Raw genomic sequence first — 23,905 nt, 5'->3', positions numbered from 1 at the left:
AAAGCCCTGTTTGTTCCCCAGGTTTACTCCCACAAACACCCAAACCCATCCCCATTACTGTCCTGCGCATAAAATTCAGGTGTAGTGAGGCCTTCAAAACACCACTGCCCCTATCCTGCCTGAGAGCTGAAGCTTTGGGGCAAGGCAAGCGCAAATGGTGACAGAAAATCACACACAGAATCACACAGAATTTCCTAGGTTGGAAGAGACCTCAAGGTCATCGAGTCCAACCTCCAACCTAACGCTAACAGCCCTCCACTAAACCATATCCCTAAGCTCTACATCTAAACGTCTTTTGAAGACTTCCAGGGATGGTGACTCCACCACTTCCCTGGGCAGCCTGTTCCAGTGCCTCCCACATCTGCTTTTTTGGAGGAGAAGTGTTAGAGCCCAACCCTCAGCAATGAGCTCTATATTGCACTGCAGCTGTTAGGTACAAGAAATGAGTTTCAGATGAGGAGGCAGGTTTCTGCTTTCAGGATTTAACAAAACCATAAATTGTTGCAGCAGCAACAGAAGGTCACTGAGAGATTGAGGTAAATTGGGTAAAGGACTGGAAAATGCACAGAAAGCAGCATCAGCCTTGCTGATAGACTGACCTCGGCTGATAAATTAGATTATCAGAGTTTTTGATGTCCCACTTATCATTGACGTTTTCCTGGGTATGTTTTGTTCTTCACCACACGGGGGCAGACGAGACAGCAAGAATCCCCCTCCCTTTGTCCAATTCCCACATGCCAGTATAAACCTTTTTTTTTTTTTTTTTTTAAAAGACAAATAAAGGCCAAAAAGGAAATCGACATGATAGAAGCCAAATTCAATTATCATTTATTTTCATGCTGAGTTCAGCCTTAATTTTTCCCCCCCCCCTGAATTTACGAACTGTGGAGGTAAGCTGAATGTTCAGCACTTGGAAAAGGGCAGATGCTGACTGAAAAGCAAAGGAATAAATTGGATTTTGAGTCAGAAAGATGTTCACATTTCTACAGAGGAAGAATCCATCCTTCCCTTGTCTGAGAGTGAGGACGAAGGGCACCAGAGAAGTTACTGGTATCTTTAACAAACGGAAGTAGAAGAAGGGCATGGGAGCTTTGTTTTCTTCCAACACCAGGCAGAAGCCATCCTTTAATTATGCTCTTACCTTAGATGCCTCTTCAAAGACAGAACAGAGCGTAGTTTGTCTCTGTAGCAAAGCGTTTAGTAACTAGGGCCCTTTTTGAAGAGTAAGAAGTTGAAACTCTGAGTACCTTGAAGAATCATTTTGTTATTTGTCCATACATCAGAGCGAATGTTGTACCAGTGAAGTTGTGTTTTTGTATATTTCTTTCCACAACTCTGATGGCTTAAAATAAGACACTTTATTTTAAGTACAATCTTATATTTGCAGCCACTGAATATTCCTGTAAACATACAGATCATCAGCATTGGCAACATTCCTCTTTTGCAAAAACATTTTTTTTTTTAAATATGTGAACTGAATAGCAGTAAGTTAAGTTGCAGCAGTCTATTTACTTACTTTTTCAGTTTAAAGGGCATTCTAAAAAAGGGGGAGGGAATAATCACCATAAGTAAAAAAAGCTGATCCCCATAAATATGTCATATAAAGAGCTCACTGTAACTGGGCCTAAACCAAGACATTAAACCAGAAACTTCAACTGCTGCAAACTACAGCTTTATACTTTCTGGTTTTGAGTCTTCCCTGTACCAAATAAATCATTTGACACGTGGTTGTTAGATACGGAACTGAATACTATCACTGTAAAATGTGATTTGTGTATCCAGAATGAACAGTGTAAACATCTTAGGAGCAAAACCAAGCAACTACGTTGCAACATGTAAACAGATTAGCAGTTGGTAACTGTTCACAAATACAAATTTAAGACCATCCGTTTAAAAGAAAGTATTGACCCAACTTTTCTGGTCTCTCAAAAGAAAGACACTTTATAAAAGGCCGGAAAAAAAAAAAAAAAAAAAAAAAAAGAGGCACCTACCAAACACATACGCACATGTGCAAAAAGAAATAAAATTCGGTTTCAGTAAAGGCTGGTCTTCTTCATGATCCGCAAGAATTCTTGCTCGTTCACTTCCCCATCCCCATCTCTATCAGCTTCATCAATCATTTCCTGAAATATATTTGTATTCTGAAATTAGATGCAAATTATAGTAGGATCACAATTATTAGGTTAATTCAGAGTTAGAGCCACTCTTAGTAAATAGTATTGGAAAGGACAGTGTTAGTTCAGTGTCAGACCTCACATGCTACAAAATATTTTTTAAACTAGACGTTTTCACACATAAATTTATATTTATATATAAATATGTAGAGTTCTGCTGTGCTAAAGGAGCTATGCTGGAAGAAACCAAATGCTCAGAGCAGAGTCGTTCCTTTTATACCACCTCAACTCCATAAAAGTGGAATTCTCCTGACACTGACAGTTACTGTGAAACAATTTAAGGAACCACATGTGCTTAACCTATCTTTGGCCTCAGAATCTATTCCCCAATCCCAAATTGACAGAAGATTTTCAATTTCTTTCAAGAAAGAAACAGCTTAAACTACCCATGATAGCTTAAGAGTAAAGATCCCATGGGACTCTACAGGACAGGCCTAAAACTGAAAGACTGTTGCCTTGACCTAAAAACTTCCTGACCCCGAAATGGCTTCCTTCCCACTGAGACAGAATCCCATTCCCTATTCTCACTAGCTCTGGTGCCTAGCAAACCAGAGAGACGCTTGAGCGTCTTCCAACCAGGAGAACTAGGCTATGACCATTCGCCTAAATTTTAAATTAATGCAAACATGAAACAAAGTACTACAGAAACATTCTGACTGCCTTCATATTCAACAGACAAAACATAATCTGGACCTTTAAATGTTCCACAAAGGCTGGCCATTTGCCGAGGCGATCGGCTCCGGGGCAGACGCGTTCTGCAGCGGAGCGGGGGATCGGGCCAGGCAGGGCTAATTTTGTCCGGCATCGAGCCTACTAGAGGGAGCCGCCAGGACCCGGCAGCCCTCGTGAGGGAGGCTGACGAGGCGAAGGCGGAGCCAGCAGCGCCCCCTCCCCAGCCCTTCAAAAGCTGCCCCTAGGGAGCGCGAGCGACCAGGAGCGCGGCGACCAGGGCGGGCAAACAGGGCGTGGCGCGTCAGAGGGAGTGGCGCGGCAGTTAGCGCGGCAGTTCGCGCAGGCAGGGCGCGCAGGAAGGGCAGAGCGCTCCCCCTACACACAAACAACACCTCGTTAACAACAGCCGTAACTAGGCGATAATGGTCGCCACCAGGCACGGCGCGCTCTCCAGAAAGTCGGTACACACGCAGACCGACTACCCGTTAAAAAATGCCGCAGTTCAGGTCACCGGATGCAAGGAGTGTCTGAGCCTGTTGCTGCCATCGGCGGGAGGCAGAGAAACTGCGTGCGTGAGGTGCGAGCAGGTGGACGACCTGGTCCGCATGGTGGCGGAGCTCAAGGAGGAGGTGGAGAGGTTGAGGGCCATCAGGGAGTGTGAGCGGGAGATAGACTTCTGGAGTAACTCCCTGCAGGGCCTCAAGGGGAGGTGCCGAGGTGAGACTCCCCAAATGGGGGCAGACCCCCTGCCCTGTCCCCGTCGGGCAGAGGGAGGGGATCTGGGAGCTGAGGAGGAATGGAAACGGGTCCCTGCTCGACATCGCAGGCGATGCTCTCCCCTTCCGGCCCCACCTTCCCAGGTGCCCTTACACAACAGGTTTGAGGCCCTAGAGATTGAGAGGCCGGTGTGTGAGGAAGAGGTAGCAAATGTTCCCAGGAGGATGCCTGGAGCGAGGAGGTCGACTCCGCGCCTCAGGACTGCCTCCACCAAAAAAGACAGGAGGGTTATTGTTGTTGGTGATTCGATTCTTAGGGGAACAGAGGGCCCTATTTGTCGGCCGGACCCTACCCGTAGGGAAGTCTGCTGTCTCCCTGGAGCCAGGGTCAGGGACGTTGCCAGGAAGCTTCCTAACCTGGTACGCCCCTCTGACTATTACCCCCTTTTGATAGTCCAGGCGGGCAGTGATAACATCGAAGAGAGAAGCCTCAAGGCTATCAAAAGGGACTTTAGGGGGCTGGGTCGGTTAGTGGATGGAGCGGGAGTGCAGGTGGTGTTTTCGTCCATCCCTATGGTGGCAGGGAGGAGTTCAGAGAGGACACGGAAAGCCCACCTGTTAAACACGTGGCTCCGGGGCTGGTGCCAACGCAGAAATCTTGGGTTTTTTGATCATGGGGCACTTTACTCAGCACCTGGCCTGATGGCCGCAGACGGGTCCCTATCTTTTAGGGGAAAAAGGATCCTGGGCCAGGAACTGGCAGGGCTCATTGAGAGGGCTTTAAACTAGGTAGGAAGGGGGATGGGGCTGAGGCTAGGATTGTTGGGGCTGTGCCAGGGGGAACAATGGCAAGGCCGGAGGATAAGGCAATGGCCCAGCTGAAGTGCATCTACACCAATGCACGCAGCATGGGTAACAAACAGGAGGAGCTGGAAGCCATCGTGCGGCAGGCAGGCTACGACTTGGTTGCCATCACGGAGACGTGGTGGGACCAGTCTCATGACTGGAGTGCTGCAATGCCTGGCTATAAGCTCTATAGAAGGGACAGGCAGCATAGAAGGGGTGGTGGTGTGGCTCTCTATATTAGAGAGTCTTTCGAGGCTGTAGAACTCGAGGTTGGGAATGACAAGGTCGAGTCCCTTTGGGTTAGGATCGGCAGGGACAACAAGGCTAGTGTCCTGGTCGGGGTCTGCTATAGACCGCCGAACCAGGATGAGGAGACGGATGAGGAATTCTACAGGCAGCTGACAGAGGTTGCAAAATCATCAGCTCTTGTACTCGTGGGGGACTTCAACTTCCCTGACATATCCTGGAAGCACAACTCAGCCCTGAGAAAGCAGTCTAGGAGGTTTCTGGAGAGCGTGGAAGATAGCTTCCTGACGCAGCTGGTTAGTGAGCCTACCAGGGGAGGTGCCCCGCTAGACCTTCTCTTCACAAACAGAGAAGGACTGGTGGAGGACGTGATCGTCGGGAGCTGTCTAGGGCAGAGTGACCACGCAATGGTGGAGTTCACTATTCTTGGCGAGGCCAGGAAGGGGACCAGTAAAACCGCTGTATTGGACTTTCGGAGGGCTGACTTTGAGCTGCTCAGGACACTGGTTGGTGGAGTCCCTTGGGAGGCGGTTCTGAAGGGCAGAGGGGTCCAGGAAGGCTGGGCGCTCTTCAAGAGGGAAGTCTTAATGGCACAGGAACGGTCTGTTCCCACGTGCCCAAAGACGAGCTGGCGGGGAAGAAGACCGGCCTGGCTCAACAGAGAATTGTGGCTTGATCTTAGGAGGAAAAAGAGGGTTTATAAGCTTTGGAAAAGTGGGCAGGCCACTAAGGAGGACTTTAAAGAAGTAGCGAGGCTGTGCAGGGACAAAATTAGGAAGGCCAAAGCTCATCTGGAGCTCAATCTGGCTACTGCCGTTAAAGATAACAAAAAACGTTTCTATAAATACATCAACACAAAAAGGAGGACTAAGGAGAATCTCCATCCTTTACTGGATGCGGGGGGAAACTTAGTTACAAGAGATGAGGAAAAGGCGGAGGTGCTCAATGCCTTCTTTGCCTCAGTCTTTAGCGGCAATACCGGATGTTCTCTGGATACCCAGTACCCTGAGCTGGTGGAAGGGGATGGGGAGCAGGATGTGGCCCTCATTATCCATGAAGAACTGGTTGGTGACCTACTACGGCACTTAGATGTGCACAAGTCGATGGGGCCAGATGGGATCCACCCAAGGGTACTGAGGGAACTGGCAGAGGAGCTGGCCAAGCCGCTGTCCATCATTTATCAACAGTCCTGGCTATCGGGGGAGGTCCCAATCGACTGGCGGCTAGCAAACGTGACGCCCATCTACAAGAAGGGCCGGAGGGCAGACCCAGGAAACTACAGGCCTGTCAGTTTGACCTCAGTGCCAGGAAAGCTCATGGAGCAGATCCTCCTGAGAGTCATCATGCAGCACTTGAAGGGGAAGCAGGCGATCAGGCCCAGTCAGCATGGCTTTATGAAAGGCAGGTCATGCCTGACGAACCTGATCTCCTTCTATGACAGAGTGACGCGCTGGGTGGATGAGGGAAAGGCTGTGGATGTGGTCTACCTTGACTTCAGCAAGGCTTTTGACACCGTCTCCCACAGCATTCTCCTCAAGAAACTGGCTGCTCTTGGCTTGGACTGGCGCACGCTTCGTTGGGTTAGAAACTGGCTGGATAGCCGGGCCCAAAGAGTCGTGGTAAATGGAGCCAAGTCCAGTTGGAGGCCAGTCACTAGTGGCGTCCCCCAGGGCTCGGTGCTGGGGCCGGTCCTCTTTAATATCTTCATCGATGATCTGGATGAGGGCATCGAGTGCACCCTCAGTAAGTTCGCAGATGACACCAAGTTAGGTGCGTGTGTCGATCTGCTTGAGGGTAGGAAAGCTCTGCAGGAGGATCTGGATAGGCTGCACCGATGGGCTGAGGTCAACTGCATGAAGTTTAACAAGGCCAAGTGCCGGGTCCTGCACCTGGGGCGCAATAACCCCAAGCAGAGCTACAGGCTGGGAGAGGAATGGTTGGAAAGCTGCCAGGCAGAGAAGGACCTGGGAGTGATGGTGGACAGTCGGCTGAATATGAGCCAGCAGTGTGCTCAGGTGGCCAAGAAGGCCAACGGCATCCTGGCTTGTATTAGGAACAGCGTGACCAGCAGGGCTAGGGAGGTGATCGTCCCCCTGTACTCAGCTCTGGTGAGGCCGCACCTCGAGTACTGTGTTCAGTTTTGGGCCCCTCGCTACAAGAAGGACATCGAGGTGCTTGAGCGGGTGCAGAGAAGGGCGACGAAGCTGGTGAGGGGCCTGGAGAACAAGTCCTACGAGGAGCGGCTAAGGGAGCTGGGCTTGTTCAGCCTGGAGAAGAGGAGGCTCAGGGGTGACCTTATCGCTCTTTTTAGGTACCTCATGGGAGGCTGTAGAGAGGTGGGGGTTGGCCTGTTCTCCCACGTGCCTGGTGACAGGACGAGGGGGAATGGGCTTAAGTTGAGCCAGGGGAGTTTTAGGTTAGATGTTAGGAAGAACTTCTTTACAGAAAGGGTTGTGAGGCATTGGAACAGGCTGCCCAGGGAAGTGGTGGAGTCACCATCCCTGGAAGTCTTCAAAAGAAGCTTAGATGTAGAGCTTAGGGATATGGTTTAGTGGAGGGCTGTTAGCGTTAGGTTGGAGGTTGGACTCGATGACCTTGAGGTCTCTTCCAACCTAGAAAATTCTGTGATTCTGTGATTCTGTGAGTGTTTGTGTATTATATGGTTTCATACACCAGGTACAAACCTGCAGCTCTTCATCTGTGAGATTTTCGCCTAGCTCTTTGGCTACACGTTTGAGGTTTTTGAAGGAGATTTTGCCAGTTTCATCATCATCAAAGAGTTTGAAAGCTTTGAGAATCTCCTCTTTGGAATCTTTTTCAGCCTTAGAGAAGGAAGCATAAGTTTAAAGAAAAAAAGGACTGTTTATGTTGTACATAATACCCAAAATAAAGATGGCAGTTATAAAATACAAGCATTAGAAAGACTGAAAAACTCTCTTAAGAGTAAGTTTAAAGAAGCCCAGCAGTACACATTCAAATGCTGAAGGTAGACAGAGACAACAACGCTGCCTGAACCTCAGGGCTTCAGGAAGTTTTTTTCCTCTATCCAGCTGTCCTTGGGATTTCAGTATCAGGATAAACCTCTGCTAAATATTTGTTTTTACTCAATATTTTCTAGGATTTTTAAAAGCAAAGGTTTCATCTGTAAATATCTGTCATGTGCATAATGCATCAACACTCCGGACAGCTTTCTGCAGGCTGTCGTTCATCTGAAAGCTTTGGTTTCATAATTTTTCTCTTTTGACACACACACAAAACTGATTGTTAAAGAAACCTTAATGACACCTTTCTTTCAACCTTACCTTAAAAATGAGACAGGGCATTTTCTGTCTTAGAATTGCAAGTTTTACATATTTAGTTGTTAAGATTAAGGGAGTACTTCCATCTTTCACTCAAACCAAAAGGAGATGAAAGAGACTCAACCATTTTCAGAATTGCTTCAGCTTTGTTTTTTTAACATTTTCATACCATTTTCTGCGTCATCACCGCCAAGAAGTCATTGAAACTGATTTTTCCAGTTCCTTCCTTATCGATATCTGATATCATTTTCTTGATCTCTTCTTTTTTAGGTTCAAACCCTAGTGCTCTCATGGCTACCTGTATGGACAAAAGAAGTTATAAATCACACAAAACTATAAGCAAAACACCAGGAAACAAAAGTTAACCTTTATGCCATGCTATATTAAAACATTAATTTGGTGTCTCAAAGAGAACAGCGAGGTCAAGGAACGGTCTTTAAGCAATGTTTTTTTACAGGCAAAGGTGCACCAAGATGCAGAGAACAGGCAGGCAAACAGTCATATTCTGGAGTCACTCCTTCAATTAATTCCTAAATTTTCTAAACACATTTTAACCACCATATCCACCACTCCCAAATCACAACTGACAAGAACACGGATAACTCTTGGGAGAAAAGATTTCTCTCAGAAAGTCTGGATTCTTTCACAAAGACTTAGCATACCCATTTTAGTATATACTGCTTTCATTCCTACGATGGGCATTCAGAGAATAAAAGGGTTCCACGTTCATTAATATATGGAAGGAAAATAAAAACAAAACATGAACTGTCATGTAGTGATATGGACCCTATGACTGTGATGCAGCGCTGTGGACAGCAATTTCTAATGCTACTGGAGACCTGAATATTATTCCTTTCCTGCCAAGTGAATTGCTACTTAAACTCTCTTTGCAATAAGAAACATGACAGAGAATAAAAGCAATTAAAAAAAGCTCACATCAGACTCTTGTAAGCAAGATGGCTAAGTGTAAGACCTAGAAAGAACACGCTTCAAGACAAGTGACTCAATGAAAGAAATTTCTATCATACTTGCAGCTCTACTGAACTGTTAACGAATTTTAACCTGACAGCACAAAGATGGAAATTCTTAAGCTTATAGACCACAGGAAAATTAAAATAGTTATTTTTTTTTCATTTTAGTGACCAAGACTTATGTTAATGAATGTTAAAGGAAACACAATTCAGACAGTTTGCATGACTTCAGAAAACAATCCTATGAGCAGCACACCAAGGATGCCTTCACTTCCACATGTGTATACACGCCTACGAGTTTGCTTCTTCCTCCTTTTATAAAGGGACAGGTGCCAACTTAGAAATCACTTCTGCTCCTCCCAGTGGTCTGTAGCAACATGGGCATCCAGCTGGCAAAGAGAAAGGGCCAACTCTGAAAGCAGAAGAACCCCTCGTTTATCGATTACTGTTCTTCCCAAAGGACAGCGTGGAGAGAGACTGACATTTTTCAGTGACAAATAAAATTGAGAAAATATGTAACTTTGGTGCATTGCATATCTTGGGTAACCTAAATCACAAAACATGCAATTCTTGAGAGCACACAGAAGGGGGAAAACCTCACATTTTAAATACGTACAAACCTTTTGGCTATTTTACTAGCAGAGAAGGCGCAGCAAATAGAGAACTGCCAGCGTGTTTTGGTCCTAGAGACAGCAGGGAAGATCTATAGCTCACCACCAACGTGCCTATTGACAGGGAAACGTTACCCTGGAGAAAAAATAGAGCCTTGCTTCCTCTTTAGGGTCCCTCAGGCGTTTGTGCCGCCCTCAACTCCCAGCCCGCGCGGGGCCGCGCTGCCAGCAGCCGGGTTTACCTTCAGCTCCTTGACGTCTATGCTCCCGGCGCCGTCCGCGTCGAAGAGGTCGAAGGCCTCGCGCACCTCCTGCCTCTGCTCCTCCGTCAGCTCCAGCTTGGGGCTCGCCTTCTTCCGCTGGGCCGCGGCCGCCAGCGGCGGCTTCTTGAAGCCGGAGGCCTTGGAGAAGGGACACGAGAGCAGGGGGGGAGCGTCAGGAGGGCTCCGCACCGCAACGAGCGCCCCCAGGGCCCCCTCAGCCGCCCCCAGGGCCCCCTCAGCCGCCCCCAGGGCCCCCTCAGCCGCCCCCTCAGCCGCCCCCAGGGCCCCCTCAGCCGCCCCCAGGGCCCCCTCAGCCGCCCCCCAGGGCCCCCCTCACCATCCCGGCGGCCGCTGCCTCCGGGCGGCTCCGGCCCTGCCAGGCCTTCTGTCCAATGCCGCCCCTCCCCATTGGCTAGCGCCGCCACGCCGCTGCCATGGCAACCGCCGTCGCCATTGGTGGAGAGCGCGGCGCGGGAAGCGCTCGGTTTGCGGCTATTGGTTAGCGCTTGCTTGGAGGCGGGTCCAAGAGGGAGAAGGGCGGGGAGGGGCCTCGTCTCCTTCCGTTCACGCGATTGGCTGGAGGGGAGAGGGCGGGACCAATCAGCGAGGGGCAGCCGGCTGGCGCGATGCTCGGGCCAGGGCGGGCGCGAGGGGAGGGGGCGAGAGGCGGTGGGTGGGCGGGGCCTGCGGGGAGCGCCCACGGTGATTGGCTGGGAGGGGGCAGGGGGCGGGGCCGGGCCGGCGCTGAGGGGAGAGCGGAGGTGAGGGGCCGGGGGGGGCGGCTTGGGGTAGGGGAGGGGGCTTTAGGGTGGGCCTTTGGGGGTGAGGGAGGGGCATTAGGGTGAAGAGGGGGCTTTTGGGGTAAGGGAGGGGGGCCATGGGGTGAGGGAGGGGCCTTCAGGATAGGCGAGGGGGCCCTTAGGGTGAGGGAAGGGCGCTATAGGATGGGAGGGGGGCCTTTGGGGCGAGGGAGGGGGGCATTAGGGTGAAGAGGGGGATTTTGGGGTGAGGGAGAGGGGCCTTGGGGTGAAGAGAAGACTTTTGGGGCGGGGGAGGGAGTCTTGGGGTGAGGGAGGGGTACTTAGGATGAAGGAATGGGCCTTAGGGTGAGGGAGGGGCGCTGTAGGATGGGAGTGGAGCCTTTGGGATGAGGGAGGGGCTTTTGGGGTGAGTGAGAGGGGACTTGGGGTGAGGAGGGGGCTTTTGGGGTGAGGGAGAGGCTTTTGGGATGAGGGAGGGGGGCATTAGGGTGAAGAGGGGGCTTTTGGGGTAAGGGAGGGGGCTTTTGGGGCGGGGGAGGGAGTATTGGGGTGAGGGAGGGGCTTTCAGGATAGGCAAGGGGGCTTTAGGATGAGGGAAGGGTGCTATAGGATGGGAGGGGGGCCTTTGGGGTCGAGGGAGGGGGTCGTTAGGGTGAAGAGGGGACTTTTGGGGTAGGGGAGGGAGTCTTAGGATGAAGGAGTGGGCCTTTGGGGTGAGGGGGGGGCCTTTGGGGTGAGGGAGGGGCCTTCAGGATAGGTGAGGGGGCCCTTAGGGTGAGGGAGGGGGCCTTAGGATGGGGGGGGGGGCTTGGGGTGAGGGAGGGGGCGAGGACTTTAGGATGGGCAAGGGGTCTTCAGGATGGGGTCCTCAAGATGAGGGGGGGATCCTTGGGAAAGGGGGAATTAAGGGTTAGGGTGGTTCAGGGTGTGTGGGGGAACTGGAGCCGGGGCAGGGCAAGGTGTTGCTCTGGGGGGTGGTGAGGGGGCCGTGGGGGTAGGGGAGGGGGCAGCAGCAGGGCAGGAGGCCTCGTGTCTGGTTGGCAAAGCCAGCTGGGTGTTCCTGGCCAGACAGGCACCAATCCAGCTTTGTTTTTTTTTTCTTGTTGCCTCCAAAGGGCTTCTCAGAAAGTAAAAAAAGAGCAGTAAGCAGCAGCTTTGGGGGCGAGTTGAACATACCTGTTTTCTTGCAAGGTACGTGCTCACGGGTGTGATCCCGTGGTCGTTTTACAGCAGCCTTGGTGTAGCTGTGCCTGGGTCGCATCCAGCTGCGTTGGCACCTGTTTGTGAGGTGAGATGGGTCAGGGAGTGCTCCGCGTGGAAACCAGCCCAGGTGGAACATAATTAATTTGAGGCTCACCACGATTTTGAGGTTCATCGTTATTTTCTCATCACTGTTCTCAATTTTGAGGTTCACCCACCTCAGTGCGTGATGTTGGAGGCAGTGGGAACGACTGACTGGGAATCAGGAGACTCGAATTGGCCTCTAAAGCAACAGGTTTTGTGCTGGTCAATTAAAGTGGCTGTAAGACCACCAGAAATCTTTGTGTGCAGCTTGTTTTTCCTCATGGAAGCAGATCTAAATAGGCATATTGTAATCTTCTGCCTTTCTGTTACACTTCACGCAGCAGGACCACAGCAGAGATGTGGGTTTTTTTTGCTATTAGTGTAAAAATTTTAATGAAACTTGTGCCATCAACAGCTTGTGATGTGGAAACCTGGAAAATCTCAGCACTGTCTTCCCTCTCTGCTGGTCTGGCATTTCTTCCTCACGGTGTCTGCTGTTTTGGTACAGGCGGGTGTGGCACTTCGGTTCTGTTTTGTTATTCCTAGCACCCTCAGGCAGCACTATTTTTGAGGAGACGGCTGCCAAAACAACAGAATTGCCTTTGTGTTTCCAGAGTAGGGATGCTCAGATACTCAGCAAGTTCATGAAGCTAACGCTAGCCAAAATAAAGTGGCACCGAAACAAAATGGTGCCTTTGTTATCAGAGCTGTTTTATTAGAATTGTGCCTTTGAGAAAGCTGTTTGATGGCCGTGTTAGTCTTGTGCTGCTTAGCATGTTCAGCTGGGCTGGGAGAATTAGTTCGCTGATGTTTTTCATGTTTCTGCTTTGCATCTCGATTCTCAATTGTAATTTGCATTTTCAGTGGCTTCACACCTCAATTTTTGTCACTAGAAATCTGTTTTAAAAAGAAGTTGTTCGTGTTAATGGCATGCCTAAGTAATATGGGAGTTATACTGTGAATAAAACATTTTCTTTTTTTTTTTTTTCTGTAGGAATTAGATTAATATCAAGTCATCAGAGAGATGGCCGCACGCCTCAGATCGGTGAGTAGAGGGCTTCAGCCTTGCTGTACGAAGATTGGTCTGATGGAAACATGTTTTCATAGATACGTATTCTCTAAGCATCCTTGGAAGAAATGAGGCTGGTTCTGTGTTAACACCTGCATCCAAAGATAGTGCTGCTGGAAAAGGGGCATCTTTGCTGCCATTCCAACTCCAGAGATACCTGATGATGCTCCAGCCCTGAAAAATACCGGGGGCTTTGTCAGTGCCGCTGAATCAATTGGTGTCTGCAGATCTGCTTACACCAGGATCATTCCTGTGTGCCTTAATTTTTTTTCCATGTTGGCATGCAAATAAAGGCCCAGCTGGGCTCGCTGAGATCTGCTAGACCATAGTAACTTCTTCCTAGCATTATCGTATTGAATGCAGGAAGCTTTAATATGGAAAGAATAATGCTTTGCTTAGCTTAGGAAGTTATTTGGCCATTTATCTTGGGAGTACAGCTTGCCATGCTGATCTGTTACGTTACCTGTGGTCATTTATTATAGGGAAATTTCTGCTTTCTGGTCTATTTTCTCTTTTTTTTTTCTGGCTTCTGTAAGTAAATCTCAGATATTTTGGAAACAAATAAAAATCTAGCATAACATTAGAGAGCATGAACAGGCTGTTTTGGCTGCACAGCACTAGATAGATAGTAATTCCTGTCCTGAAGCTGAGGTGATCTCACGTAGCCTGGATTTCTGCCAGCCTTTTAGAAAGGGTCCAGGAGCATTACTGTGAGCTGCAGTCACACTGATTCTGGACACTGGGTTGGTTCGTTTAGTATTTTCCAGAGATGTGTGTACTTTAGGTTATAAACAGGCACTAAAGGTTATTTAAATAAATCTTTTGGTTAATGATTCGAATGCTGACCTTTACTTGGGTGAGTGGGGAAACTAATGCAGAAAAACCCCGGTTGCATCAACTGCAGTGGGAGAAAGTGAGGCTGCCACTTCCAGTCAGACAGAGGGCGTCATTCTGCTGCTGCTTAAAACTTCAGCTCGGCGCTGTGTGCAGTTGTGGTGCTTGCATCTTATGAAGAATGTCCTGGGGTGAGACAGGGCACAGACAAAGGCCAATAAAAATACCAATGAACTGGAGCAACTGCCTGCTGAGGAGCTAAAAGGGCTCAACCCCTCAGTGGGGAAAGGAGACTGCAGAGGGGGTGGATGTGACTGAATTTACAAAATCAGGAAGCCGATGAGTAAAGCAAATGTAGACCTGTTGCAGGGGGGAGATGCAAGGAGAACAAACTGCAGAGAGTCCTTGGACTAACACGTTTTTTCTATACTGTGTTCTGCAACTATCAAAAGCAGAATCCAGGACCAGACAGGCCATTGGTCCATCCCAGAAGAACTTTTATTCATTTATTTAAAGGTTCTAATCAGGCTGGGCTTTGCACGCACTGTTCCAAGTAGCTGGCTGTGCCCTGCTGTAGTTGCTGAATTGCACTGAGCTTTCCTCGTTTCTGCTGTGGATAACTGATGCTTTGAATCTTCGTTTAGGGATGTAGCCCCTGGAAATTTCCAAACAATTGTTGTCTTTGTGCAGTTTCACTGGGTTAAAATTCTCTGCAGCTCAACAGAATAACTGCAGAGGTGGGTTTTTGTGTAGCAACAATAAGGAGCAAATGTATTTCCAGCCAGGACGGAGCAGTCTTTGTACAAAAACTTCCTCCGACTCACCGCTTGCATGTTCTTTGGTGGTGGTGAGGTTTCCACACTCATTGCAGTTAGACCAGTGACCAAACCAGAATCTGTTAATTAGTGACTCTAGCCATTGAATTATAAAGCATTTAAAAAAAGAAATGAAAAACTAATGACTAATTAGGTAGGATAAGCTTTGCCTTTACCTGATTGCTTTCTTGGCTTGGAGGAGCCAAAGTTTCATGTGCTGGGAAAATGGCTTTGTCCTTGCTAGCTGTGATGGGTCTTGTAGTTTGTGTTATCTGTGCCACGTGGCTGTAGAGAGCTCTGTCTGGTTTATATCAGGGCAGAGTTTGTCAGAGCTGGTCCTCTTCTTCCCTCCCAGGTGAGCCACTTGGTTACGTGACAGAGTCCTGCCAAAACAGGAACCAGCAAACAAGCTGTGTGGACCACTGGGGCCACTGGCATGCCTGAACTTCAGGTTACTGCGGTGGCACAGACGTGTTGGAAAGTGATATTTATGTTTAGATTCCCCCAATCAAATCGACGACTGACTTGAACAATCAGAGCTGTGCAAAATTGCAGCCCGTTAAGATCTTAGGAAGTCCAATCCCAGTTTAGTTGCACTGTTTGCTGCTGTGTGGCTGCTTTCTTGTAACACCTGTTTTCTCACTGTCTTTGCAGGCTGGTAAAAAGTGTACAGTGATCGGCGGCTGTGGATTTTTAGGCCAGCACATGGTGGAGAAGCTCCTGGACAAGGGTTACTCGGTCAACGTGTTTGATATCGAGAAGAGATTTGAGAATGACAGGGTGCAGTTTTTCCTGGGAGACCTTTGTGACAAAGAGGTACAGACTAACAACAGTAACCTGCGTAGGTGGGAAGGATGCCTGTATAAACTAACGTCCAGGCAAACAGCTAACTGAGCTGTTTTTGAAGCACTTAAATGCCTGAAGGTGTTGTACAGGCTGTAAAAGGGTGCGTAGATGTGAGATGCCTCCTTGCCTTTCCCGTTGAAGTCAGTGGCCTAAACGGTTTTTTGGGGAAGTGTCATCCGGAACACTTAAAGAAATAGCTGGTGACTGCTTGAAGCTGCAGGGAACAGAACTCGTTTCTGATTTGTGATTTGCATTGCTGTTAGCTCAGCTGTAGAGCCTGATTACAGTCACTGTTGGTAATTAGCTAGGAGAGTAGCTACATGCAACCTCAGCCGCATGAGCACCGCAGGATGCATTATTCCTCACAGTTAAGACACAAAGACCTCTCACCTTGACAAGGTTATGCGTGTGAACCCTGGCAAAAGCATTTGTATGCAACATGAGGAGATGTTTCCCCACCAGTATAAAGTATTGAATCTCAGAGCTTTATGACAGTCGTCTCCAGGGCAGGCAGTGCCATGGGATGCTGTGAAACCTGCTGTGTGTGGAGTTCTCTAACTCCCCAGGTAATTCTGAGTCTCATATCTGCACTGGAGACTATTATGGGTAGCTGGGTCTAGATAGCCTCCAGCTCTCAGAAAATTCCCGGGTTCTTTTGGGGGTAAATCAAAGCTAACGTAGTGCTCTTTTGCCTAGCAAGGAGAGGACACAGAAGACCCTACAGGCTAATCCTATTCCAGCTGCTCACCTTTATGGAAGGAACGTGACTTGAAATTTAGAAGTTTGGTTTTCATGAGCTTAAGACCTGTGCTTTATTTCCTGAGTAATCCCTGTTGCTGCTGTTTCATTGCTGTCTTGCACAACGTGTCTTCTTGTAGGCCTTGCTCCCAGCTTTACAAGGCGTTTCTGTGGCATTTCATTGTGCGTCGCCAGCACCTTCAAGTGACAACAGGGAGCTGTTTTATAAGGTGAATTTTATGGGAACCAAAACAGTCATTGAAGCCTGCAAAGAAGCTGGAGTGCAGGTAAGGATGGAAGAGCTTGGGGAGCATATAAGATGTGAATGTGAATTGGTGATTTCTGAGCTATGGACCAGTTTGAGTCTGGAAGAAAGGCTTTTTTTAATCTCAGTGTGTCAATTTTATTCACTCTTACTAAATTATCAAGCACAATGCCTGTGAAGATCCCTTACTTACTCTGGGCAGAGATGTGATACTTCCAAGACACCTTGCATGTTGTCCATGTACAAATACAGACCCAGCAACGTTTAGAATTAAATGCTGTATAGGACTCCCAGCCCACAGGTATTTGTTGTTGTTGTTTTGCTTTCCCTCTCCCCAGTCGTAAACCGTTTCAGGAAATGGGCTGTGCAGTGTTCATCTTCAGGCTTAGTCTAGGTTCTGACAGAGCAAGAAGCAAGTTTTGTTAGAACTTGTTGGATCCGGCTATGTTTTAAAAAGTAGATCTCATTCACAACCACATTTCCTATTGCCCAAGTGATCACTGGCTTCCTGTTTTGAATCCACGAGGGCATATTTTTTTATCCAACAAAAATATCCAGGATAAGAATTCTTTTTTGTTGTAATCTGGCATGGTACTGTTATCAAAAAGATAAGCAGATATCTTAAACATTCATTGTATGTTAAGTGCTAGAATGTGCTAAGCCTGGTGGGTGCTCCAGTTTCCTTGGAGATGTTTTCACATTGACTGGTTGTCCTGGAAGTTTGTTGTCCTTAAGGTAGCAATAAATGATGTTAGAAAATTCCTACTCTCTTAATTAACTCTTAACTGCAGTTTCAGATCATCTTCTGTTAACCCACGTTATTCCAGACACAGTTTATTCTATGTAGAAACAGCCGATTAAACATTATTATTGTCTTTACTTAGTCTTTGTAAATAATGATCCTTTTTTTCTGAGGCTTTAAACAGCTGTTTTCTTTCTCATCCATTGCAGAAACTGGTGTTAACTAGCAGTGCCAGTGTTGTTTTTGAGGGTACAGACATTAAAAATGGAACAGAAGACCTCCCTTATGCAAAAAAACCTATTGACTATTACACGGAGACAAAGATCCTACAGGAAAAGGTATCTGTCACAAAATGGTTAACACTTTTCCATGCTTAAAAATGCCTTTCTAAAAGTAGGGCGTGCCCTGGGGGACATCAACAAACTTCAAGACTGAGCAGATCTCTGTTCTCCAGACTCTTTGTTTCTTTAAAAAGAAGTCTCATCCGTAGCGGTGGAGAAAGTCTGTGCAAATTGATGCACGCTTAGCAACGTTGGTCAGAGTTTTCGGATAGTACTAGAACAGGAGAATTCCCTTGTTTTACACAGAACCTCTGGACTTTGATGTTTTTTTTTCAGCATGGAGACTAGGGAGCTGTGGAAATGTGTTCATTTATCCTGTTAGGAGAAGTGTGGCAGGTGGCCATGCATCCTTCTACCTGAGCGTGCTGATGGGATGGTATAGGGGATGCTGTCCTAGCAGCCCTGCAGCAGCCCAAATTCTGAAGCAGGCAGTTCTGTCCTCCTTGGCTGGTTAAACTCTAAGCCATGTATTCATTTAATAAAAGTGAATAAATAAAGCTGTGACGAATTACCTGGAAAGCTGAGTGAAATAGGGTGCTACACTGGGAGGGTGGGGAGCTAGTTCTGGAGAAAGAATAAAAGAACTGACAGAGATCTGTAATAAGTCCCCTTCTTAGCTGATCCATCTCGGCTTTGAGATAAGCTGGGGGAGACTTTTTTGCTTTCTCTGCTCCCATTGGAAAGCTTTCATTCCACGTTTACCTGATTTGCAGCCTGAAGGTACTAGTGGTAGTGGGCATGCATTTCAGCTGGGGTTGTGAAGAAGGTACTGGGGAAGCAGATGATGAGGTGGAGACTGGAACCATGTTAAGGGAGCACGACAACCAAAAAATGTGTTGTAAATTAATGTTGTTGGCCAAATACTGAAAATTTTCTTCTGTGTTTAAAATTTCCCCCTTACATCTTAATGTCCACTGCTCTGAAATTCTACAGATCACCAGTATCTCTTCTGTTTCAGGTTGTTGATGCTGCAGTATTTGTGGTATAAGCATGCTACGCCAGTGTTTAAAATCAAAGCAAACAAATGTATCTTCAAGTTTTTTTTTTGTTTGTTTGTTTGTTTTTTAATGGTTTGCATTTCAGTTGTGGAAAGAACTTAGGCTTTTTATACAAGAATTTAGATTTGCTTCCAGATTGAAGCCGTGTCCTGTTGTGTACAGTATTAGCCTTTAAGAATTTTTCTTATGTTCTCTAAAAAGAGCTCAAAAAACATCTGTTCATTCACAAGCATAACCACTGTACTACAAAGTGGACTAGCAGAGTGGAAGCTGGTGAGCAACAATCGAGTCAATATGCTTGTAATTATACATACTTTGGGCGAAGCAGTGAAAGTATTCAGTGTTTGTTTGCGTGTGGTGTTCTTCAGTCTTTACTAGAAAAGACAGCAGATTTTTTTTATTAAAAATAATAATTAAAAAAATCAGTTGAACATGTTGTTTAGAAACTCCCAGTAGAATTAAAACTTCTTCAAAGGTGCCTTGTTAAATCTGCTTTGCACGTGGTGTTCCCAGGAAAAAGGGACCAAACCCTTTCTGAACGTGGTCAAGAAAGCCCATGATGGAAGTCTTCCATTAAATGATGAGAGATTGAATTGCTCAGTTTCCTTCCTTTTTCCTCCCACGCATCCTGAAGCTCCTCTGGTCTCTGTGGTGTTAAATGACAAAGAGCTCCTTCCCTTTGCCTGTCAATCCACTTAGTGTTCACTAATGAAAACAGATTTGTTTCTTTTTCTCATTAAAGAGAAGAAGGGAAAAGAGGAAGGATCATTTGGTAGGATGGGTAGTAATTCTTCCACTGATGTCTTCCCAAAGAGATGAGGGAATGCTTCCTTGCTCTGGTGCTGCAGCTGGGGTATGTTACTAAACCATATTTTTCTTCCTAACCTCTCATTTTTTTTCTTCCTCCCCTTACAGGAAGTACTGAATGCAAATGACCCTGACAACAATTTCTTCACTCTTGCTATTCGCCCCCACGGGATATTTGGTCCTAGAGACCCTCAGCTTGTTCCCATCCTCATCCAAGCAGCTAAGAGTGGCAAAATGAAGTTCATAATCGGGTGAGCAAGGCTGAGTCACTTTATAGCTCGTTAAACCTGAAACCCTTTTGGAAGGGGATGATGTTAAATCAGGAGTGGTGATGTGGCTTTCAGTGATCTTCTGCTGTAAAAATAGGATAATTCATGGTAATAGTAAGTCTGTGGGGATCCTTGTCCTGAGGTGTTCAGCATCGGAGAAGAAGGCAGGATTTAACCTTCTGCACTGGCAGTCTCTTCTTGGGAACTGCAGTGTCATTCTGGAGAGGGAAAAAGTTTCTGTAACTTTTTGCTTGTAATCCAGTAGTCTTCTTTCATAGCCCTTTTGTTAGAGACTCACACACTGAGGTGAACAAGCATTCTTCATGCAAAAGCTTATCAGTAGGGAAAGCAGACGTAACTTGAGCTGGCTTTTCACAGTCTAAAGAATTCATTTTTTAATCAAAGAACTCAGATAATTTGCTGTAAACTAATGTATACTACTGGTATTTGAGGGTCTTGCAATTAAAAAGCGTGTTTGACAGTGTTCTGATACTCATCACAATAAGATCAAAGATGTTTGCATTGCTATTAAGTCTTGCACTTTCCAGTGGACCACTGAAGTTTTAGAGCAAGAAATAGTTCAAGCTGCTACTAAGAAATCTTTTAAACTTTTATTATCATCTTGAAAATAAATGTGCTCTTTAATTTACAATAGGTTTTTATTGCGTGCAGGAAGCTGTTGTGCGTGTACCTGTGTGAATGAATACGTGCTTAGGGTAGGAAAAAGAAAGGGACTAGGGCTGGGTTTATATGGTTCTTATTCTTCCTTATGGTTTACTTCTAGATTGACCTCCCAGGTAGGTTGGCTGCTCACAGATTAGAATAAACTCAAGCTTTCTACTTTGTATAAGTCTTCACTTTCTAGCTCAAACATGCTTTCCTTGTTTCGGTTCTCCTGCTGCTATAAAGTCCTGCTTATCCCTATCAAGAAAGCACACAGCCATTTATCTGTGAAAGTTGAAAATGAAAATTATTAATTCCCAGAACGTTGGATTGCAGCAATGTTTTTATACCAAAATGAGTGTGCGGATGGCTTTGTACCAAACAATTTGTGTGATTTAGATGGACTCTTGAAAGTGGTGTGCGGCTCTATCTTTGGTATCTGTGTAGAAATAGATTTAACACAGTGGGCTGAATCTGTTTCAGCTGGGACTGAAGTTGGCTTATTGAGTAAGTTAAAATTTCATGAGCCAAGAAATTCATAATTGAAAGCTTGTCCTTAAGTGACTTTCTGTGTGCTGGTTGCCACTGTGTGCCTATATGTCCTGCTTCCATAGATTGCTGGTGGCCCTGAGACCTGTAGGATCTCAGTGGGTTTAAATAGGGTACAATTACAGGAATATAAACTTCCTGAGGGTCTTTTCAAGAGCTGAGACAGTAACGGCTTTTCCTCTGTGTCAAGATAAGATGCGGTGACTTTGTATCTGTCAGAGTAACAAACAGCCTGAAGTTATGGCACAGCACGGGGAGAAGAGGATTCTTAAACTGTATTATGTGAAATATTCCTTCCTTTTGCCAAAAGCAGATTTTTTTGCCCAGATTACCTTTGGACATAACTCTCTTTCCTTTCATCTGTGCAGGGATGGAAAGAACTTGGTAGACTTCACTTATGTGGAAAACGTGGTCCATGGACATATCCTTGCTGCTGAGCGCCTTCAGAAGGACTCTCCCTTGTGTGGGAAGGTAAGGAGGGAACCGGGAAGGGGGGTGGGTGTCCCCCAGCTCAACTCCATCTGCCTGCCTTGCTTGGTTATGTGTTTTTGCTCTGTAGTTCACGTTGATGTGTCTGTGCTGAAAAATCCGTCTCGGATGAGTGGAGCTAGCTCACACAAATGGGTCATTTTTTCCTGTCTGTGGCTGTAATGAGTCGTTGCCCATCTGACGAGTGTTCTGTGCAACAGTGTGGGGCAAAATGCATGCAAATACTTTTAACTTCATTCTGCAAAACATCTTGTGGAAGGAAGTCCGGGCGGAGTTGCGGGCAGAAGAAACAGTTAGGTAGCTTTTACAGCAGAGCTCTGAGCAGCAGGATTTCTTTACAGACTTCCATGGCACCACCATGCTCTGGGCATGCTTTTATGTGTTTTCATTGTGTTGTGTCATTCAGTTTGACCGTTGGTGAGTAAAGTAACCTGTCAGAAGTCGCTGGTTTTCTTAGTAAAGGGGATAACTGCTTCTCAGATGGAGGAGGATGGTGGAAGGTAGTTTCTCATAGAAACACCTTTGCAGTCAAGTCAGAGGTGTCAGTCTCCTGGGCGTGAACGTGAGCTGAGCTGGGCCGTCGAAGAGACAAACGTGTGAACGGCACAGTTTTCATCTGGCTTTTTGTCTTCTCTTTCAGGCATTTCATATCACAAATGACGAACCAATTCCCTTCTGGGCATTCATGTCCCGTATCTTGACTGGCTTGAACTACGATGCACCCAAGTACTATATTCCCTACGGGCTGGCGTATTACTTGGCCCTGTTCTTGGCTCTCGTGCTGTGGCTGCTCAGTCCCCTGGTCACCATCAAGCCCACTTTTACCCCTATGCGGGTAGCACTGGCTGGGACCTTTCACTACTACAGCTGTGAACGGGCCAAACGAGACATGGGCTACAAGCCAGTGGTGAGCTTGGATGAAGCGATAGACAGGACCCTCCAGAGCTACCCCCACCTACGCCGGGCTAAGGCCTGAGAAGTCCTGGATGGATTTTATTTCTACCTGACTTTCCTAATTGCTTTGAGATTTTAACGTGAACGCTGAAGCAGATTTCACTAATTGTCTGGATGCGGGAGTTTTCCCAAAGTCCCTCCTCCTCCTCCTCACCATTATCAAGACAGACTTCTCTGGGTTGAAAAACACTTCACGTAGTAGCTGTGCTAACAGTTCTTTCCTTTGATGTGACTTGTTGTTCTGAAACAGCTGCTGAACTCTGTGGACTGTGAATAAACACCCTGCTGTGCCCATTTTAGTCCCAGCCCAGCACATCAGCATTCCTTCGTCTTCTCTCTCCACCCTTGTCCTCTGTTTTGTTGCTCTGGTGATAACAGCCGCCTCTTACAGCCGCAGATCAGTTGATGAAATACTGCTCACAACTGATTTCTCTTTGGGGTTTGGCTTTTTCTATACAAAAGCAATGAAAAAGAGGCCTTCATCAAGGAGGAGCTCTGCCACCATTTATTTTTTTTAAAACTGTTGAAACTGACTTTATTGTTCTGGGACTTTCTTGGATCTTCCTGTGATTGGTGGGTTGCTTTGGCCTCTTACGGAGTAATTGGAAGGAAATCTGAGAAAAGGCATGCCAGGCTCCTCCTTGTAAGGAAGCATGTGCCTTTATTTCTGCAGGAGCTTCATTCTATTTAAAAATATATAAATAAAACAAGAAGAGATGACTTCCTAACTTCGTGTTCCATCTTTGAAAGGGCAGATCCTATTCTGAGCAGCTCAGCATAAACAGATTTTTAATCATTCCCTTTGTGGGGAGAGAAATCTTTGCTGTGGCTTGTTGTCAGCCAGCACATATTTTGCCATAGCTCGCTTGCTTCCCGTAGGAATGACATTGGTTTGGAAGATCTGCTGCACAAGGCTGTCATCTTGTCTGACATTGTTTGTCAGACATGGTAATGGTCACTGTGTTGCATTGACCACTCAGTACATGAAAAGCTCTTACACAAGAAAATGGCTAAAATACCAAATTGTTTAGTTGCCACTTAAATTAAGTCTACTTTACCCCATAATCTTGCTAAGTGCTCCAGTTTCATTTTGTCTTTTTTAAATGAGGGCTTAGGTTGGGGTGGAACTTCCCTCTGTGGCCAGTTCCTTGCTTTCCAGCAATGATGGATGTTTCATATTTCTTGATGCTTCAAATTTCAGAAGTATGAGAAGTGCCTCGCTGTGCATTCATCATTGTGCCCAGCTCAGCGAGCCTGGACCTCATCTGGGAGCTCAGTGTGCTGCTAGAATCCCATAGGAATAAAGGAGTTCTTAAAACTTCTGTGTATACTGTGGAGTTTTATGTTGGATTTTCATTTTTTTTCCCCAGGAAGCTATTTTTCTTTAACAGCTAGATAGTTTCACCAACATTTGCCTTGCCTGATCTTGAAGTGGTTGTGGATCCAGTGGTTGGGTCACTTCACACGACTCATGTTTGCACTCATCAGACACCTTGGCTGTTCTTTGTTTTGTTTTGTCACATTTTGTTTTTCCCAGCCTGTAGGGTTAAATATGTAAAGCTCAACTTCTAGACTGCAATCTGCTTGTGTCGCCTCACATCCCGTTTCAGTAGGAGACAAATACTGCTCCCAAATAGCTGGGCTGTGTTTCCTTCCATGTGATGCACCCATGTGCTGCCACGA

The 23,905-nt window shown here is 46.7% G+C and overlaps 2 protein-coding genes across 6 annotated transcripts; one reads left to right on the top strand and one right to left on the bottom strand.

The window, feature by feature from the left end:
- Positions 1 to 805: 805 nt before the first annotated feature.
- On the bottom strand, positions 806 to 10,234 carry LOC311444110 (centrin-2). 2 transcript variants are annotated; one of them, XM_084534990.1, is made up of 6 exons: positions 10,136 to 10,234; positions 9,778 to 9,936; positions 8,123 to 8,251; positions 7,339 to 7,476; positions 1,992 to 2,123; positions 806 to 1,212 (listed from the first exon to the last, which is right to left on the bottom strand). In XM_084534990.1, the coding sequence occupies exons 1-5, from the start codon at positions 10,205 to 10,207 to the stop codon at positions 2,034 to 2,036; spliced, it is 588 nt and encodes a 195-aa protein (XP_084391116.1). In that variant the 5' UTR covers positions 10,208 to 10,234; the 3' UTR covers positions 806 to 1,212; positions 1,992 to 2,033. The 2 variants fall into 2 exon arrangements, with proteins under 2 accessions (XP_084391116.1, XP_084391115.1); XM_084534989.1 differs by lacking the exon at positions 806 to 1,212 and having other exon boundaries at positions 1,340 to 2,123.
- Positions 10,235 to 10,511: 277 nt separating this feature from the next.
- NSDHL (NAD(P) dependent 3-beta-hydroxysteroid dehydrogenase NSDHL) lies at positions 10,512 to 22,950 on the top strand. Of its 4 annotated transcripts, none has more exons than XM_084534975.1 (9): positions 10,512 to 10,559; positions 11,675 to 11,750; positions 12,838 to 12,888; positions 15,216 to 15,377; positions 16,286 to 16,432; positions 17,362 to 17,490; positions 19,407 to 19,549; positions 21,148 to 21,250; positions 21,909 to 22,950. In XM_084534975.1, exons 3-9 carry the CDS (start codon positions 12,868 to 12,870, stop codon positions 22,242 to 22,244), a joined length of 1,041 nt encoding a protein of 346 aa, XP_084391101.1. In that variant the 5' UTR covers positions 10,512 to 10,559; positions 11,675 to 11,750; positions 12,838 to 12,867; the 3' UTR covers positions 22,245 to 22,950. The 4 variants fall into 4 exon arrangements, with proteins under 4 accessions (XP_084391101.1, XP_084391102.1, XP_084391103.1 ...); XM_084534976.1 differs by lacking the exon at positions 10,512 to 10,559 and adding an exon at positions 10,628 to 10,659; XM_084534977.1 differs by lacking the exon at positions 10,512 to 10,559 and adding an exon at positions 11,036 to 11,067.
- Positions 22,951 to 23,905: the final 955 nt, after the last annotated feature.

This window comes from Aythya ferina, assembly GCF_964211825.1.
Source record: "Aythya ferina genome assembly, chromosome: 13".
NCBI classification, from domain to species: Eukaryota; Metazoa; Chordata; class Aves; order Anseriformes; family Anatidae; genus Aythya; species Aythya ferina.
This window is presented reverse-complemented; position numbering and strand designations above follow the sequence as displayed.